This window comes from Pseudorca crassidens, chromosome 10 (assembly GCF_039906515.1).
Source record: "Pseudorca crassidens isolate mPseCra1 chromosome 10, mPseCra1.hap1, whole genome shotgun sequence".
In the NCBI taxonomy this organism is placed as follows: Eukaryota; Metazoa; Chordata; class Mammalia; order Artiodactyla; family Delphinidae; genus Pseudorca; species Pseudorca crassidens.
The window spans coordinates 76,805,368-76,824,102 of NC_090305.1; the positions used below are offsets into that span (position 1 = coordinate 76,805,368).

The 18,735-nt window shown below is 39.8% G+C and overlaps 1 protein-coding gene across 12 annotated transcripts in view; it reads right to left on the reverse strand.

Moving 5' to 3' along the window:
* Positions 1 to 18,735, reverse strand: part of CFAP20DC (CFAP20 domain containing) — a 266,604-nt gene that overhangs the window by 3,908 nt on the left and 243,961 nt on the right. For 11 of the 12 annotated variants that reach the window (XM_067754980.1, XM_067754977.1, XM_067754978.1 and 8 more), the window contains one exon: positions 9,202 to 9,296. In XM_067754980.1, the coding sequence (XP_067611081.1) occupies positions 9,202 to 9,296 (95 nt within the window). Of the gene's footprint in view, positions 1 to 9,201; positions 9,297 to 14,943; positions 16,916 to 18,735 lie in introns of those variants that run through there. The other variant, XM_067754983.1, reaches the window with a different exon arrangement.

An 18,735-nucleotide genomic window follows, 5' to 3' on the forward strand; every position in this document is an offset into this window, starting at 1 on the left:
TCATATGTAAAGTAAGGATAGTAATAGTACCTGTTATAGTACCTATGAGAACTAAATAAGATAACACTCAGCACACACACAGTGAGTACTCAGCAAATGTTATAATCATTATGGAAAACGTAAGATATCTGAGTTAGACACGAGAGGGATATGTTCATTTATACCTCACTCCCTACCCCAAAACTATATCTGTTTGATTTTTTACTACTAAAAAAAAGGTTTGAATGAAACACAAAGTCCCCTACTAATTTTATACAGGATATTATCATTAATTCATCTTTAAATAAAAAGTTCTTATATCAAAAATCATGTATTTTTCAAAAAAGTAACACTAATTTTTTCCATCAGGTGTGATATTAAAACCACATATTACTGAGGTGAATAAATATAAGTCGAATTTTCTCGAAGATCTGCCATCCAACGTCTTGTTTTTACTGCATCAACACATTGGGGGAAATTCTGACCTCTGGCACATAAGAGTTATATGCTGTATAATTGTTTAGTGCATTCTGTGCTTGTACTTTCCAAAAAGATAAAATTTTAAGCTGGCGTTATTAAATTAGAAAACTCGATACATTTTTACAACTAGTCAGGAGCCTTTCAAAATGAAAATGACCGTTGTAATGGGCCATGGGTCTTTATCATCCAACTGCAAAGGGATCAAGGTGCATCCAATTCATTAGTAGAGGTCTGGCTACATAATGCATGCAAACTGAAGCAATAACTGCTATAGGAATGCATTCGTTCCAATACATATCGCTGTAGAACTGGAACTGCATGCATTATAACCATGGGACTAACGCAGGTTTTGTGGGTTTTAGTACTAAAGCTTTAAATGGGTGAATTTTAGAACTCTACCAACAATGACATTCATACAAAAATTGGGTGATATTATGTATAACTTTATATTGAAATAAGTGCTTTAAACTTGCACAGATGGTTTTGTTTTCATTATAACTTAATTTTCAAAGCCTCCAACTTACATCTTTTGCCACTGTAATCTCTACGTAATGAAATTATAATATTGTTAAGCAATTACCACTGTGATGTCAAGCAATGGGAAATGTTTTGAAAGGTAATTATTGTGCATGGGCATGGGGTAATTTTCAATTATATTCTTGGATAGTGAAGAGTTCGTTTTTCTCCCAAATGCTAAATTGCTCTATTTAAAGACTGGCTACAGAAACTCTAAACAAATAAAACCATTCTCTGCTACCAGACTAAGAACAGCGGAACAGGGGTCCAAATTACATTTTTACTCTTCTGCACATAATAAAGCCATTTCTGGTGAAATAAAATTGCCTTTCAGATAATAATCTGTTTACAAACTTTCAGCTTCATCCACTTTGAAACTGGTTAACGGCAATAACAGAAGAAAACCCAACGGAGTCAGACCAAACACAGCAATATTACCTGCCCTCCCCTTGGTTAGATCAGTGTGAGCAGATAATTCCTCCAGTTCACCTTTTGAGTCAATTAATATAAATGCTTAATTATCTATATTTAACGCATTTTAACTGTAGATAATAGAAAACCGATATGCACAAGCTCAGTCTTCAAGCTTGAAAATAAATGACGTGGCACCAGTTTATCAGATTTAAAGTCTCTGAATCAAGACACTGTACTTGATTTTCGATTTTCTGACGCTGCCATCTGGAGTTTTGTCTTTTTTTTACAAGTGAATGCATTTTCTCTCTTATAGATCTTGAAAACTGATGGACTGTATCTTTATGCGCATACTAATACACTATTGTTCAAACAATTCAGTGGTGACAGATCACCACTGGGAACAGTCAGCCTTCAGGTCAATAAAGATGACATTTTAGATAAGATTCTGCTGAGCACCAGGTGCTTGCAAACTCTTCCACCAACTTATATCACAGTAGGGCAAAATTAACTTGCACTACAACTGGAGAACGTGAACTGTTGAGATTTGTTTCTCAGCAAATATGTGCCCTCAAATGGAAGAAAGATAAATGACCAATAATGGAATAAAAAGGATGAAAACGTACTTTCTTCTATTAGAAAGCTATATTGTTTTTTGGAAGGCAAATGATATACCAAGATTATAGTTCAGGTTTCATTTGGGAAATAAGTGCATCACTCCTTTTGTAAAATCTCGTGGCTATATTTTACTTGGAAAATGCCACTTAAAACAACACATTGAAGAATTTGGATGATTAGTTAGGAATTCTTGCAATTTCATTCTTTCCAGCTAGTCTCTACTTACAAATGTGATTCAAATGTGCGCTTGTATATCAAATCATCACGTTGTACACCTTAAATTAACATAATGTTATATGTCAATTATATTGCAGCAAAGCTGGGGAATACCTCACAAGACATATATGTGCACTTGTAAATATGTGAATTACCACTCTGAGTGCTTTTTGTTGCACAGGAAGGAAGGTCCCTAGTCAGACTATTGAGCTCTGAAGCGTACAAAGCCTATAGGATCTCCAGGGCCTGATTTCAGGCAAGGTGGCAACGCTGCAGCCAGGGGGAAATGTATCCCAATTCCAGCAATGGAATCCAGGACCACATCCTGGGCCAAGGCCCCTCTGTTGTACATTTGGGGAATAAGTAGGTGGGGGGTGGTTCTGGAATAGGAGAGAGCCTCAGACACCCATCAGTGTGTTTACTTCTCTACTAGAGGGTTCACTTCCAGTATGACTGAAAAGAAGGCATTTCTTTACATAGTGAGAGGACTGACTGCCCCCCTCTTAATCACTTCTTCTATGCAGAGGAGACACCCCCCAGACCCTGAAAGCTGCATAAGAAAATACTTCCTTGCCCCAAGGTTAATCAGAGACCAAAAGGCAACTACTTGCCTCACAGGGGAAGGGGAAGGAATCTGGATTCAAGAATGTCATACAGGTATAACTTGTTTTTTTGCACTTCGATTTATTGTGCTTTTTACAAATTGAAGGTTTGTGGCAACCCTGCGTTGAGCAAGTCCAACGGCACCATTTTTCCAACAGCTTTTGCTCACTTTGTGTCTCTGTCACATTTTGGTAATTCTCAAAATATTTCAAACTTTTGCATTATTATTATATTTGTTATGATGATCTTTGATAAGTGATCTTTGATGTTACTACGACAACCTGCTGAAGGCTCAGATGATGCTTTTTTTTTTTTTTTGCGGTACGTGGGCCTCTCACTGCTGTGGTCTCTCCCATTGTGGAGCACAGGCTCCGGACGCACGGGCTCAGCGGCCATGGCTCACGGGCCCAGCCGCTCCGCGGCACGTGGGATCCTGCCGGACCGGGGCACAAACCCGTGTCCCCTGCATCGGCAGGCGGACTCTCAACCACTGCGCCACCAGGGAAGCCCTCAGATGATGCATTTTTTAGCAATAAAGTATTTTTAAATTAAGGTATGCACTTTTTAAAGATGTAACGCTATTGGACACTTCATAGACAACAGTGTAATGTAAATACAACTTTTATATGCCCTGGGAAACCAGACTCATTTTATTGCGATATTTGTTTTATTGCGGTGGTCTGGAACAGAATGTGCAATATCACAAAGGTATGCCTGAAAATGCTAACAAATCATTTCACAAGCTGAGAGTTGAGGCGGGGGCTCTATGGGTCTAAGGAGAATTCTAAGGAGAGTACTATTTTATCCAGAAAGGCTCAAGAAAGAAAACTACCTAAATTAAAAACACTGCACTGGACACTTCAGCTGTGTAGTTCTTATTGACCTAAATGGGAATTCTGTGGTTCTATCAGTGTGGGGCTTAAGGGTACGGACAGTCCAGTGCGACAGGTCTCGGTCAGTGTTCTGCTCCGCAATCAGTGGGGCTGTGACCCAGGCTGTGACCCTAACCTCACCCGTACAGTGGCGACACAGCACAGCCCTATGCCAGTAAGTGTTAGGAGAAGTCACGGAGAGGTAACGCACAGGAAAACTCGACACAGCGCTGGGCACACAGCATGTGCTTTATTAATGCTGGCTTCTATTATTACTTTGATCGTCAATATTGCTTTTTTAGGGAAAGTTCTCCTTTGCATTTTGAATAAATCTTCAAGATACAGGGAAGATCCAAAAAGTAGACCAAATCATCCTCCTGTTTCCCATGGGCAGGAGATTCACTCATTCTACTCATCAAATATTTATGCAGCGTTTACAATGTCCTAGGCTCCATGTTAAGCACTGTGGGTACCATGGTTGTTCGATGAAGCACAATGTCTGGTGCGATAACTAATAAAACAGATTTTGGAAGACTGCTTTTAGACTCAGAGTATTAGGTAAATGTCAAATAATTGCACGGTGGGAAACAGGACTATGAAAGGATTCCTCTGTTGGACCCAGGACAGGCGGCCAGATTCCCCTCTCTCTGGTTAGCTGTGAGGCGTCATGAGATTTCCATAAATTCTTGAATAGTAATTTGGATATTACACCTATAAAATAAGCATCCGCTGCCTACTTATGTCTCGTGGGAGATTAATTAATGTTCATAAAGGAATATCTTCTGTGGCTTTGCTGTACAAAAGGTATGAGAATGTTATTTTTATGAGACTCTGGCAACTCCAAAAGCCCTTTTGAGTGTGTTTCTCACTCAAAATCCATGCAACCTGCAAAAAAAGGTTTACAGGCCTGAAGAGAGAGGCATTATTATTCCATTTTGGAGCTGGTAAGCATGAATAATTTAAGGGTCATAGCTGTAAAGGAACAAATGTCAAAAACAAATTGACAACTATTCTTCGAGCGAAGTCTGGTTCATTTTCAAAAGGTCAATTTGGTAGTTTTCTTGAGTAAGTTCTGAAAGCTTAACTTCCCATTTTTACATTTCACACGGTCTCCAGAAAAACACATTTTTCGTAGGTGTTAAGGGTAGCCGTGCCCATGGTAATTGATATTTGGCAAATGTATCATGGCCCAGCTGAGAGCTGCCCGTTTCTCCATTCAGTCGAATGGTGCGGAGTACAATGCTGTTCCTGCTGGCTGCTTGGCTCTGCTGGGAGCCGGGCTGTTCATTTCAGATGGAATTCACACACGTGAGACATTCTGGCCTAGTAGAAACTGGGGCTGTGACACAAATTTGTACTGAATAAAGAAGGGACTCTAGGGCCAGGTATAATGCATGCATTTACTTTTGTATGGGCTGGGGCAAGTTTTCTAGAGTTACGTATTAGTTAGGCCATCTTTCCCTGCTGTGAGAAAGCAGTTATGCCTCTAGCTGCATGGATACATCTCGGCCTCTCCATCTCTGATGGAGATGTGGCAGTTCATCGTATCACTTCCCTGCTCTAAGTACCAGTGTCCATGTGTAAAATGGGGATAATAATAGTACCTATGTCTCAGTAGGCTATTCTGAGAATTAAAGTGCACATGTAGGCCTGGGTCACTGGAAGATGAAATAAACATTAGCTATTATTATGTTTATCCTAGAAGTCTGAAGATGGAAGAGCCTCTTTCCCTGTGAACGAGACTTCAAAACAACCTTCACATCCCAGTGCAATGGTTCTGCAGAAAGGCACTGATGTGGAGGAAGACTGGATCCAAATCGTAACTCTGATTGAGCATTTGACCTTGGGCAAGGTCAAATTGAGGGTGATGAATTACATTAGTGTTTTTAACTGGTTCATTAGGGCCCCACGGCAGGGTTCTGAGACCATAACTCCCACTCCACCCAGAGCAGTTCTGCTTTTAACTCCTTTACTTATTGGGATTCCATATGAGATTTCACTTGACAGAAAAGTTTTCATTGCTTATAAGTAAAGTTTAAGAGCCACCGCATAAGGTGACCTATAACTGTTTTAATTGCTAAAATGTGTGGGTCTAAGTTCAATACTCTCACTGTTGAATTTTACAAATATGCCTAATATACCAAAAAATTGGACTTGGGGGAAAAACTGAAAGTCAGATTTCAATGAATTACCCTGTATTTTTCCTTCCAAGGTTGTTATAAGAAATGACCAGTTGAATAACATTTCTTTCCCTCTTTTTCCTCCCTTTCTCCCTTCCTGTCTTCCTTCTAGTGAGAATCCAGCGTATCTAATATATGCCAGAAATTTCAGGGTACTAGGGATCTAGGAGTGAGCAAACTGACAGTCTCTGCTTTTAAAAACTCTTAGGCTACCTAGGAAACAAGGCAATAGACAAGTAAACGAATCATGAGTTACGAACTGTGGAAAGGCTGTGACGAAAAGGCACTAGGTGAGGTGAGAGAGCCTGACCTACTCAGATAAGGTCGTCTCGAGAGGCCTTGGAGAAGGTGGGCACAGCGACCACCCAGGCTGGGCAGTCCCGCACTCTAGTCACCTTGCCCTTCATTCAGCCCCTCACTCCCTTGGCCTTGCCCTAGATCTGGTCAACACGGCAGCTACACCCCTCAGCCACTCAATCCCTGGAGGGAGTGTGGCCACCAGTCATTTGTGACAAGCCTGGGGGTTGGGGGAGGCAGGACCAGGCCTGAAACAGGTGACCAGAGGTCTGCTTTTCTTTTTTCTGAAAGGACTTAGCTACTTAGCCCTTGAGATGTTTTGTTTTCCTGTCGATTGGAACTCTCAACAGAAAAGTAATTTTTCAATTCCTGGTTTATATATTGTATTTTTTTATTAGGTAATTTATTTACTTGGTTCAAAGCCAAAAAAATTAAAAAATAAAAACAGTGGTTGGGCTCTGGGGCCAGGCTGCTTGGGTTTAAATCCCAGCTCTACCAATGACTAACTTTATGCAAATTATTCAAGACCTTGCTGCCTCAGTTTCTTCAGCTGTAAAAAATAACAACTGCATATACAAAATTAGTATCTTCCTCATGGTACTGCTGGGAGGACGAAATTTCTTTTTTACATTCTCTTTTTTTAAAAAATTGAAGTATAATGATTTACAATGTTGTGTTAGTTTCTGGTGTACCGCAAAGTGATTCAGTTATGTGTATGTGTATATATATATTCTTTTTCGTATTCCTTTCCATTATAGTTTATTACAAGATAGTGAATACAATTCCCTGTGCTGTACAGTAGGACCTTGTTGTTTATCTATTTTATATATAGTAGTGTGTATCTGCAAATCCCAAACTCCTAATTTATCCCTCCCCCCAACCTTCCCCTTAAGTAGCCATAAATTTGTTTTCTATGTCTGTGAGTCTGTTTCTGTTTTGTATAAAAGTTCACTTCTATCCTATTTTAGATTCCACATATAAGTGATATCATGATACTTGTATTTCTCTGTCTGACTTACTTGTGAGGACTAAATGTAACCACTGAGCACAGTGTCTGGCATATATTAGGTGCTGAGTTAATGGTATTGTGCAACAGAAACTCAGGAAGAGTCCCAGACTACCCACAACTGTGCCTCCCTTCTCCTTCTGATGGTATACACTGGATGCTTGAGCCTATTATTTTTCTTTGTCAAACACTTTATAAGAACAGATGGAAACACTAGCTCAGTATATTGGTAACTGTATGCTACGTTGTCTAAAACTAAGCCAATGACATGTAAAGATTAAGCAAATAGGAAACACTACTTTTTGATGGTTTTGGTTTACATTAACTACAAACTATCCAAGTTTATCAGAAGAGGGAAAGGGATACCAGATGGAAATCTAGGGTGACAGGGAGAAGGGGTGCCAGAGCTGGTTAACATTGGCCAGAACATTTCTACAGTTCTTGGAATTTAATTTGTTAATTTGTCCTCCATGCAAGTTCTGTTTACCTTCAACATAATTGAGCCCCTGCTGCCAAAACATCACTTTGCAATGGCAACTTTAAGACATCCTTTCAGCCACTCATCACCACTATAGATCTTGGGTGCCTTTGTTTAAAGACCACACTCTCCTGCGGCTTATTTAGGATACTTAAAACATTACTTGTTCCCTCACAGCAAGGTCTCCTCCTGACACGCAAGATTCTGTTTTTCTATTATGAGCAATTATAAATGTACACCCCTAAAAAGTCTCAATTTGAGGGGCATCATCTATTTCAGATAGTAAATCACAGCGACATCTCCATCCCTTGGGCAACCAAAATGCACAACTCAGATATATGAGCTCTCACTCTGAACTCTCCATACCTGAAGAAAAATGGGATGCTCCTCTTTCTCCCTGGGGCAATTAGGGAAAAAAAACCCTGGCACCTTTGTTGGAGTAATTTATACTGGTTTCAGTTCCTTTTTTTTTTCTTTTGCGGTACGCGGGCCTTTCACTGTTGTGGCTTCTCCCGTTGTGGAGCACAGGCTCCAGACGCGCAGGCTCAGCGGCCATGGCTCACGGGCCAAGCCGCTCCGCGGCATGTGGGATCCTCCCGGACTGGGGCACGAACCCGTGTCCCCTGCATCGGCAGGCGGACTCTCAACCATGCGCAACCAGGGAAGCCGCCCCCCCCCCTTTTTAAACCGTAGATATAGAGCTTCCATCTTTATAATCCAACTTGTAAAGCTATCTCAGGGAGTCCCGCTCTGAGGTTGTCTGTCACTCCAGCTATGCATTTTAGAGTTCCCCTCACCCTTCCCATCTCAACCCCTCTGTGTCTGACGAAGATTCTTTTATGTCCCTCCTCTACACACTCCTGACAGTTACGTTCCCTGCTCACAGCCAGAAACTAAATGGTCATCTTTGTGGCTCTCGTCAACAAAGAGAACCCCAGGCAAATTTTCATCCCTGCTTCCTTTTAATTTTTCTATTACTAATACTACCCATCAAAGCTCTGTGCCAGCCTTTGCTTTAATGAAACGGCTGTACCTCTGTATTAACGAAAACATGGATCTCTGTGATGCTGGAGTATTGGGTCTGCTTTATAAAAATACTAACAACTGGTATTTGGTAGGCACTATCCCAAGTATTTCATATACAGTATACCTCACTGAATCTTCATGAAAAACTTGCAGGTGGGCACCATCTATTATTAGTCTTATTTTACAAAACTGAAATTCATAAAAGTCACACAGCAGGAATTGCTAGAGTTGGAATTCAGATGAAGGTCAATTTGACACCAAAGCCATACTCTTACGCCTTGAACTATATTTTGCCCATGGATTAACCTTCAGGAGAACAAGGACAATTTCTCTTTTAAATTCCTTTTAGTTGCAAAGCACCTATAATCCTATAAAATGAGGCACAGATTACCTCATTTTGGCTGTGTGAGCCTAAGTGATCAGCATTTTAAAAAAAACTGGCATCTCAAAGTGACTGATTTTCTCTATATATAGTTAATTATTTTTATTTTTTATGCTTGGTGTTTTTCATATTCCCACCTTGAGCACTCAAGTTTCCGGAAGAATCCTGATGCTGCTCTGCTGGCTGTTGACTGGGAGGAACAATCGGTGGGCTCAGCATATTTAACCAGTCCCTAAAAAGAAAAGAAGAAAATAAATGAACCACATGTTTGTGATTCCATATAGAGATTTTACCTTTCTCTTGGATTTTTAACTCCCTGGGGCTTCCACAAAAAACCATTTTTCCCTTCTTCATATTGCAGAGAATAAGATGTCCAGAAATTAATATTCAGTTTTATAAATCTGTAAATACATAGTTGATTACTTAACTAACTAGCTGTTCAATAAATACACCAACTAAATGATGATGACTGTTCCTCTCAAAAGTTTATTACTGTTGATCGTCAACTATAGCACAGCTCCTCTCACCTAAGAAAATTATTTCAACAACTAAGAAGAAATGCAGCAGAGACAAAGCTCCTTAGGACCTCTGGATAAGAAAGCCTGACAAAGTTACATGTCATGGATGACAAGAGTCCATTTGGTGATTCAAAAGAGAAGTTAGTCTTGGAGCTGTCATGGACCAGCCATGATGGTGGGAGCTGGTATGCATTCACTTGGGGCTTTAGGGCAGGGGAGGACAAAAGAAGGAAGAGTGAGGGCCTTTGGGCCCTTGAGTGGCTCAATACTTCAGTTCTCCCAGTATGAATGGGGGCAAAGCCACTTCAGAAAGCACCTCCTACATTCCCCGTCCCTCTGCCTCCAACTTCCAAGCTCATTCCCAGTCTCTTTACTTTCCTTCTTTCCATTCTTTTCCTGTCTCTCTGCTCCCTCTAGCAGATACCTGGGTGGGTGTGCTATAAGTCAGTGACATCCTGAAGGCATGAGTCACTGTGTGTTCTACTTCAACCCTTTCTCATCTGTAAACTTGCTATTGAGCTTCTTCACGGGAACAGAGCAGGAAGGGGAATGTGAAGGATTTTCCAAAGCGAATTATATTTCTTGCATTGATATAAGCAGGCTGTGTCATTGACCTTATTCTTCTCAACAGGAACATGTCCTCATGACCAAAAAATTTCTCTCTAAATTTCTGCATTTCCTGCTGTCTTTATCTACAATGGGAGACAGTCCCGACCAGTAACTAAGAGCACTGGCTCCCCAGGCCAATCCTGGCACCATGTTTCTGAAATGTGAGAACTTAGCCAAGTCACTTATAACATCACTAAGCCTTATGTATAAAAAGGAGATAATAATAGTTACTCCAGAGTTTTGTCGTTAAGATGAAATGAAAAAAATGGATGAAAAACGTTTGGTATGGATCTGGGTACAGAGCTGCTGTCAAAAAATTTCAGCTATGACCACTATCATCTTCATTATCAGTGAAGATCATAGTATGGCTGTATCCACAATGATAAACCAAGGTAGGAAGTGGATTCTGCTGGAATTAAACCAGCCAAGGATTGTAGAATGATTTCAAGTCTATACAATAGAAGTTTTCTTTGCAAGCCATTTACTCTTCTTGTATAAAAAGGATCTTAATGTAAAAATTATCCAATTCCTATTTGTATTATTTTAAGATACTTTCACTCACTGCTCACCTTAGCTATCACTAGATTATGGCTTGTAAAATAAGCAAGGTGAACTTGCTGTGTAATTGAATTTCATAATAACACATTAAGGACATCAGAAAGGATTTGTCACAGACTTCCAAGCTAATGGGGCATTTTTTGATAAGCACCTTTTACTTAGTCCATTTAATTATAGCAGACCAAAAAATTCCTACATTATAGAAAATTACAAGGTCACATACAAATTACTAGCCCAGTGGCTTCATTACTCGGCAAGAGAGATGGAGAGCAAAGATGAACAGGAGAAAAATAATGTTATCATATGATGACACCCCAGCGACAAATTAGAAACTCCAAACGATGGCAGTAGTAGCATCTACCGTGGTCCATGGACATGCAGGAAAAAGTAGATGTTATAAAAGGCAAGACATTACTTCTTAGGCCAATGATTTGGTTAATGTTTTTCTTGTCAGCAGTAGCTATGGAAAGTACAGAGTTTTTCTTTTTGTGATTTTTGTTTGTTTTAAAGTAATTTCAGATTTATAGAAAAGTTTCAAGAGTACAAAGAACTCCTATATATCCTTCACCTAGATTCTCCAATTTAAACATTTTATCACATTTGCTATCTACCTATCTATCTATCATCTATCTATCATCATCTCTCTATCAAGGGTTGGTAAACTATGGCCATGGGCCAAGTCTGGCCCACTGCCTGTTTTTGTAAGGCCTGCAAACCAAAAATAGTTTTTATATATTTTAACGGTTGAAAACAATTAAAATAGCAATGTTTCATGACACACGAAAGTTATATATAATTCACATTTCAGTGTCCATAAATAAAGTTTTATTGGAATACAGCCACGTTCACCTTTTTACATATTGTCTATGACAGCTTTTGTGCTATGATGACAGAGTTAAATATTTGTGATCTGGCCTTTTACAGAAATGTTTGTCGGCCCCTGGTCTATAACCATGAGGTCACATTGCTTCCTCTAATACTAATATAATACCACAGAGTCATTTTCATCTTTCCTTTTTCCTTTCTGACACTGAGGAACCTGGCTCCCATTAGCCTCAGTATATTTACTTACTTTCTGAAGTACAGAACACGCCAAAAGTGGTGTCAAACAAAGCAAAACAACCAATAAAACACCCCAAACCTACTCTCTAGGATTCTCTGTTTATGGTTCTTTTTTTCATTAGTTAAAATACCATGTTCAAAATTTACTTAGGCTAGTTTTCCTACCTCTTCAGTGAGGTTATATTCTTAATTTGAAATATAGTTAGCATCATTTGCTTCTGTTTGCATTAAGTTTTTCTCTCCATTCTTGATTTTTATTACTTTTGTAGTTTTGAGTAGGTAAAATATTAACAGTTCAAAAGGCAAACTTTTACAGAAAAGCATATTCAGTAAGAGTTAGATTTCCTTCATCCCTTCCAGTCTGTTTCCACCCCCTCATCATTTCAACACCATCCCCACCCACTCCTCCAGAGGTAATTAATTGCATTAGTTCTTGTGTCTCTGTTTCTTTTTGCAAAAATTCAACAGATACACGTCTGTTTTTTTCATTCCTCATCTTTCTAATGTAAAAGGTAGTACACTATAATTACTCTTTTGCACTTTCGTTTTTTCAACTTAAAATATATCCAGGAAATCACTCATACCAGTTCATAGAGAGCTTCCTTATTCTATTTTTTTTTTTTTACAGCTTCATAGTACTCCGCAGTGTGGCATACATTTATTTCACCACTGTCCTATGTTCGGGCAAGTTTTAAATATTTTGTGATTATTGCAATTAATGCCACAATGAATAACTTTGGGCATATCTATTTTTGTATATGTGGAGATATACCTTCAAGATAAATTCTTGGAAGTGGGATTCCTGGAATAAAAGGTAAATGCACACTTGGTTTTGTTAGATACTGACAAATTGTTTTCACAAGGGTTGTACCCATCAGCATTCCCACCAGCAATGTCTGAGAGTGCTGGTTTTTCTACAGACATGTCACAGTATTATGCTGTCAAGTTTTTAATGCTTTCCAATCCAAGAGATAATAACTGATAACTTAAAGTAGTTTTGATTTCCATTTATTTGCATTTCTTCTCATCATGAACATTATGAGTAGAGTTGACTCTTCATATGTTTAAGGCTATTTAATATATATGTGTATATATGTGTATGCATGTGTGTATTTTATATCTATATCTTTTTTTTCCTGTCTGTTCATGTCTTTTTTTTGTTTTTTTGTGTTTTTTTGCATTACGTGGGCCTCTCACTGTTGTGGCCTCTCCCGTTGCGGAGCACAGGCTCCGGACGCGCAGGCTCAGCGGCCATGGCTCACGGGCCCAGACGCTCCGCGGCATGTGGGATCTTCCCAGACCGGGGCACGAACCTATGTCTCCTGCATCGGCAGGCGGACTCTCAACCACTGCGCCACCAGGGAAGCCCTGTTCATGTCTTTTGCTCTTCTTCCATCGGGTCTTTTTTTTTTTGTCTCTTTTCCTCATTTTGTCATCTGTGTTTATTTATCTATTTACTTATCTATTTACTTATCTATTTATTTATCTATTTATTTATCTATTTACTTTTGGGTCTTTGTTGCTGTGTGCAGGCTTTTCTCCAGTTGCGGCGAGTGGGGGCTACTCTTCGTTGTGTTGTGCAGGCTTCTTATTGCGGTGGCTTTTCTTCTTGCTGAGCACAGGCTCTAGGTGTGCGGGCTTCAGCAGTTGTGGCACGTAGGCTCAGTAGTTGTGGCTTGCAGGCTCTAGAGTACAGGCTCAGTAGTTGTGGCAAACGGGCTTAGCTGCTCTGTGACACGTGGGATCTTCCCGGACCAGGGATCGAACCCGTGTCCCCTGCATTGGCAGGTGGATTCTTAACCGCTGCGCCACTGGGGAAGTCCCTGCCTCTGTATTTCAAATCAGAGTTAGGAAGTTCCTCCCTACAACCAGGTTCTATAGAAATTCACCCTTTTTTTCTTCCAGTTACTTGCATGGTTTCATTTTTCACATTTAGATTTCTGATCCATTTGGAGTTTATTCTGGTATATGTTGTGAGTTTATTCTGGTGTAAGGTGCATCTAATTTTATCTTGTAAAAATGACTACAGATTCCATATATGTGTGTTAGCATACAGTATTTGTTTTTCTCTTTCTGACTTATTTCACTCTGTATGACAGACTCTAGGTCCATCCACCTCATTACAAATAACTCAATTTCGTTCTTTTTTATGGCTAATATTCCATTGTCTAAAAAACCGGTACTGATGAACCTAATGGCAGGGCAGGAATAAAGATGCAGATGTAGAGAACGGACTTGAGGACACGGGGCAGAGAAGGGGAAGCTGGGACGAAGTGAGAGAGGAGCATTGACATATATACACTACTAAATGTAAAATGGATGGCTAGTGGGAAGCTGCTGCATAGCACAGGGAGATAAGCTCGGTGCTTTGTGACGACCTAGAGGGGTGGGACAGGGAGGATGGGAGGGAGGCTCAAGAGGGAGGGGATATGGGGATATATGTATACATATAGCTGATTCACTTTGTTGTACATCAGAAACTAATACAACATTGTAAAGCAATTATACTCCAATAAAGATATAAAAAAATGACTGCAGAATTCTCTTGAAAAATGATGTTAAGATTCAGAAGATTTTATTTAATTAAGAAACTTTAATCAAAACAACTCATTTGTTTGGCTTTTTATTAAATAAGCATTAACAAAGTATATTTTGAAATAAAGGGTTTCCATGTTAACTGTAAAATATGGAAAATATTTGGCTAAACAACGTCAACCAGTAGGTTTTCTTGCAAGACCTTTGAGAGCCTTTAACAGACTGTGAATCTCCTGAGAGGAGCGTAGAATATGTAGACTGCCCACCTTTTTGCATCTGGAACTGTTCCATCTTTTTGGGATCATGAGTCCACAGACCACACCATACCTTGAGACACTTCAGGTTATAACATTTTCCCACCCTGGTGACATTGTTTTTAAGTATTTTTAAAATTTATTTTATTTTTATTGAAATATATTTGATTTATAATATTGTGTTAGTTTCAGGTGTACAGCAGAGTGATTCAGTTATATATATAATATATATATTTTCAGATTGTTTTCCATTATAGGTTATTACAAGATACTGAACGTACAGTTCCCTGTGGTATACAGGAAGACCTTATTGTTTATTTTATGTATAGTAGGTTGTATACATATACTCCTAATTTATCCCTCTCCCCTTACCTCTCCCCTTTGGTAAGTTTGTTTTCTGTGTCTGTGAGTCTGTTTCTGTTTTGTATATAGATTTATTTGTATTATTTTTTAGATTCCACATATAAGTGATAACATATAACATTCCTCTTTCTCTTGTTTTGTTTTTATTTTACTTCATATATATTTAATAATTTCATTTTTTCAAGAGCGATCTGTTTTTTTTGTGACTTGTTAATAAGCCAGAAATGTGTAGTCTAGCACCTGTACCTTACATGTTTACATGTTTACATGTGATATTTAATGCTGAGCCGTGTTTTGACCCCCATGCCTTCCCAGGCCGCAAACATCTAGGGATGGGGGATCAGGCTCATTCACACATGTCAAGCCCTAGCTCAGCTGTAAGCCACTTCCTTGGCCTGCTTCTCACCCCGGCTGCCTGTGCTCTGGAACCTGCTCTTGCTCTTCCTTCTCCCATTTGCATATTTGCCCTGTCGTTTGCACTTGTTGCTCTATTTTGTTTGGTTTCCTCAGCTCTGACTATAATGCTTTTCTCTCTACCTGTAATGAAAACCTCCAGCTCCTCTGGTGGAGAAGCATCCTGTTCAGTCAGGCTTGCTCTCCGAGCATGCTCAGGGGCTGCTTCCTCCTCCTTTCTCTCGTGGACCCAGGCAGGCCTCCCACCCCTGCCTCTCCTCTTGGAACTGAAGAGAAAGGACTTGCAGGCACACCTATACATGCTGAGCTCTGTCAGCAGAAGGTGTGTTTTATTTAAGAGTCAAGACAATGGGTTCACTTCAAATACCACATAAAAAATATAATGTAGATGAAAGATAAATACCATCTTGTGAATCCTCACAGTGGACAAATTCATCTAGCATTAAAATCCTGCCCCCCGCAAATACCATGCTCTTTCCATTCAACTTGCATGTTAGAGTTTTGAAGGGAGGCAGTGAGCTTTTAACTGAATCAGAGCTGACTCAGATATTTTTACAACTGAGGATAATGTTCTCACTTAAGATAGACTATGGTTTCAGTTCCTTCATTTAAAAACAAGATTTTGCTTACAAGAGAATTTTACACACATTTATTTCATTAACGTGCTTCCTATAAATACATCATATATGTACACACACATACACACATATATACAAATACATGCATGATATGAGAGCAACAGTTAGCTTGATCATCTGTCTACATATACAGTAATCATTTACTGAACTGCTGTGTGTCAGACCCTAGGGAATCAGAGAGCTCATCGTCAGATGGAAGAAGCATTCTAGCTAACAGAAAACGACATGGGCTGCTGTGGGCTGATCAGCTTATTTGTGTGTTCCCTAAAGGAATTCCCTTGTAAGGAAACTGCCTACAATCTTGTATGCATTTAAATATTTATTTGGGTGAGTATTTGAGAAATCTAAAACATGACAACAATTATTACATAGCTCTCATTTACAGCACTGAGCTACCTGCTATCATAAGGGCTGGGTTAGAGGAGCTAGCCCAGTGTGAAATACTTACACAGGAGATCTTCTATTAGGAATTTAGAAACTTGCAGCAATTTCTATACGATACTTATTGATATTTATCATTTGGTACCAGTGTAAATTTCTTATTCACTGAAAGCAGTCTGGGTTCTAAACATCTTCTAGGGCCAGGGAACAGACTGGGGAGAGGACTAGGAAATAGCTCACTTTGGGGAGAATTCATAGATTCTTTTTAAAACCTGGTGAAAACTGTTTTCCCAGAAAAATGACCAAGAATACCAAATTTTCTTTCAATTTTAGGAGGTCGGAGATCATCTGAAGCCCATTCGTGCACTTCTGGAACCTGAATTAAGAGCTTCTGCATCTTGGAATATCACGGAGGTGTTTTTGTAGTGTAAAACCCATGGTTCTTTGTAAAGGCCCAGACGGTAAACACGTTAGGCTGTACAAGCCACAGGTCTCTGCTGCAACTATTCAGCTCTGCTGCTGTAGTGTGAAAGCAGACATAAACGATACGTAAACAAGTGGCGTGGCTGTGTTCCAATAAAATCTTATTTACAAAAGAAAAAAAAATTCTGCAATGGGCAGAATTTGGCCCATAGGCTGTAGGGGAATGACCCCTGTCTTAGATGAAGGAACTGTGAAGTGGAACATTCTCAAGGCTCTTATGAGAATTCCTGTCAATTTTCCTCTGAAATGCCTTATGAATTTACCTTTCTTACCATCTCTACATCCACCACCAAAGTCCAAGCAACTACCTTGCCTCCTGTTATCTGCAGTAAAAGCTCTGAATTGATCCCCTTAGAGTCATTCATTCTGGCTTCACTTCTCTGTTCTTCACACTATGGCCAAAATGCTAATCTGATTATGTCAACCTCTTTTTCAAACCCTTTAATATCACTGGGAAGCTATCGTATTTGGGAGAAAGACCAGAATTATGAGCTTGGCCTTTGAGGCTCTGCATAGCGTCGTCTCTATGTGTTTTTCCGACTTCATCTTGCATTGCTCTCCCTCTCACTCACCATGCTCCACCCACACTGGGTTTCTCTTGATTCCTGGAAATATGCCATGCTCCCTGCCATCACGGGACTTTTGCCCAGGCTGTGCCCCCTTGTCTAGACCATGTTCTCCTCCCCTGCTCCTACCCACCCACCCCTTATCCTGGTAAAATCATATCCAACCTTCACATTTTGGCTCAAGCATCACCCTCTTGAGAAGTCCTCCTGGACGCTCGCTCTCTAATCTAGCTGAGTTCCTTTGTTACTTCTTCTAATAGAGCAACTGTGATCTTCTCTTTAAGAGCTCTTATTTGAGTTCATAATTACATCCTCATTTGTTTGATCGTTCAGTGAATGAAGTCTCCCCCACTTGACTCTACCCAGCACCTAGCAGAGTGCCTGGCACAGAATACGCACTTCCTCAATATTTACTGAATGCATGACTGTTGAGTCTCTTTGTTAGTCCAGAATACTGAGCGCCACTCAGAGTTGAATGTTTCCATGACAATAAATAATGCTGCTGTTGCAACCCACTCTTGCATTTTGCCTCTATCTTACTCTTTCTCTACCTGCTAGGAACATGCTATTGTCTTCTCATCATGTGCTGGGGACACACACTTGCCTCTTTATAGCCAAGACAGAAAATTTTTAATTTTCTGCCTCAGAAAACAGCATGCTGGTTCAGAAATATGTTTACTAGGATGAAAAACTAAGAAAATGTATGTTTCTATTTTTTTGAAATTTAAACATAAGAGCTCTCAATAGCTTTTCTTCATAGGATTCGTCTCTCATTTGAAGCAGGAAGCTCAAGCAATAAGTTGGAAACACAAACAGTATGTTGGGAACTCTTTTGCATGTGTCTTAGTATGGACTGGAGCAAGTATTAAGATGTTTCTGTTTACTTTTGGTTCGTTTCCTGCAGGAGCTCTCTAACCAGATTCTCAGTGTTCTGGTTCTGAAGGCCTTCTCCAACACTCCCAACAAGTGTTTACCTAGTCTATACTTGATTACCATCAGTGACTGTGTACTTACTACTTTCAAAGACCATATTTCATCTTCCAATAGCTCTGACTATTAGAAAGTTTTTCCTCATGTTGAGGAAAAAAATTTCCTTTTCATTCTCACCTGTTTCTCCTACTGTTACCCCTTGGGGCTTTGAAGGAACAATTCGAATCTCTCCCCAAGATGCAGTAGGAGAGAGGTAAGGAACTGTCTGTCCAGAACTCCTTCCTCTCCTTTCTCCTTGGAACAGCTCCCTCTGACCACACGACTCTGGGAATGATCATGTTCCTACATGAGCCCAGAGCC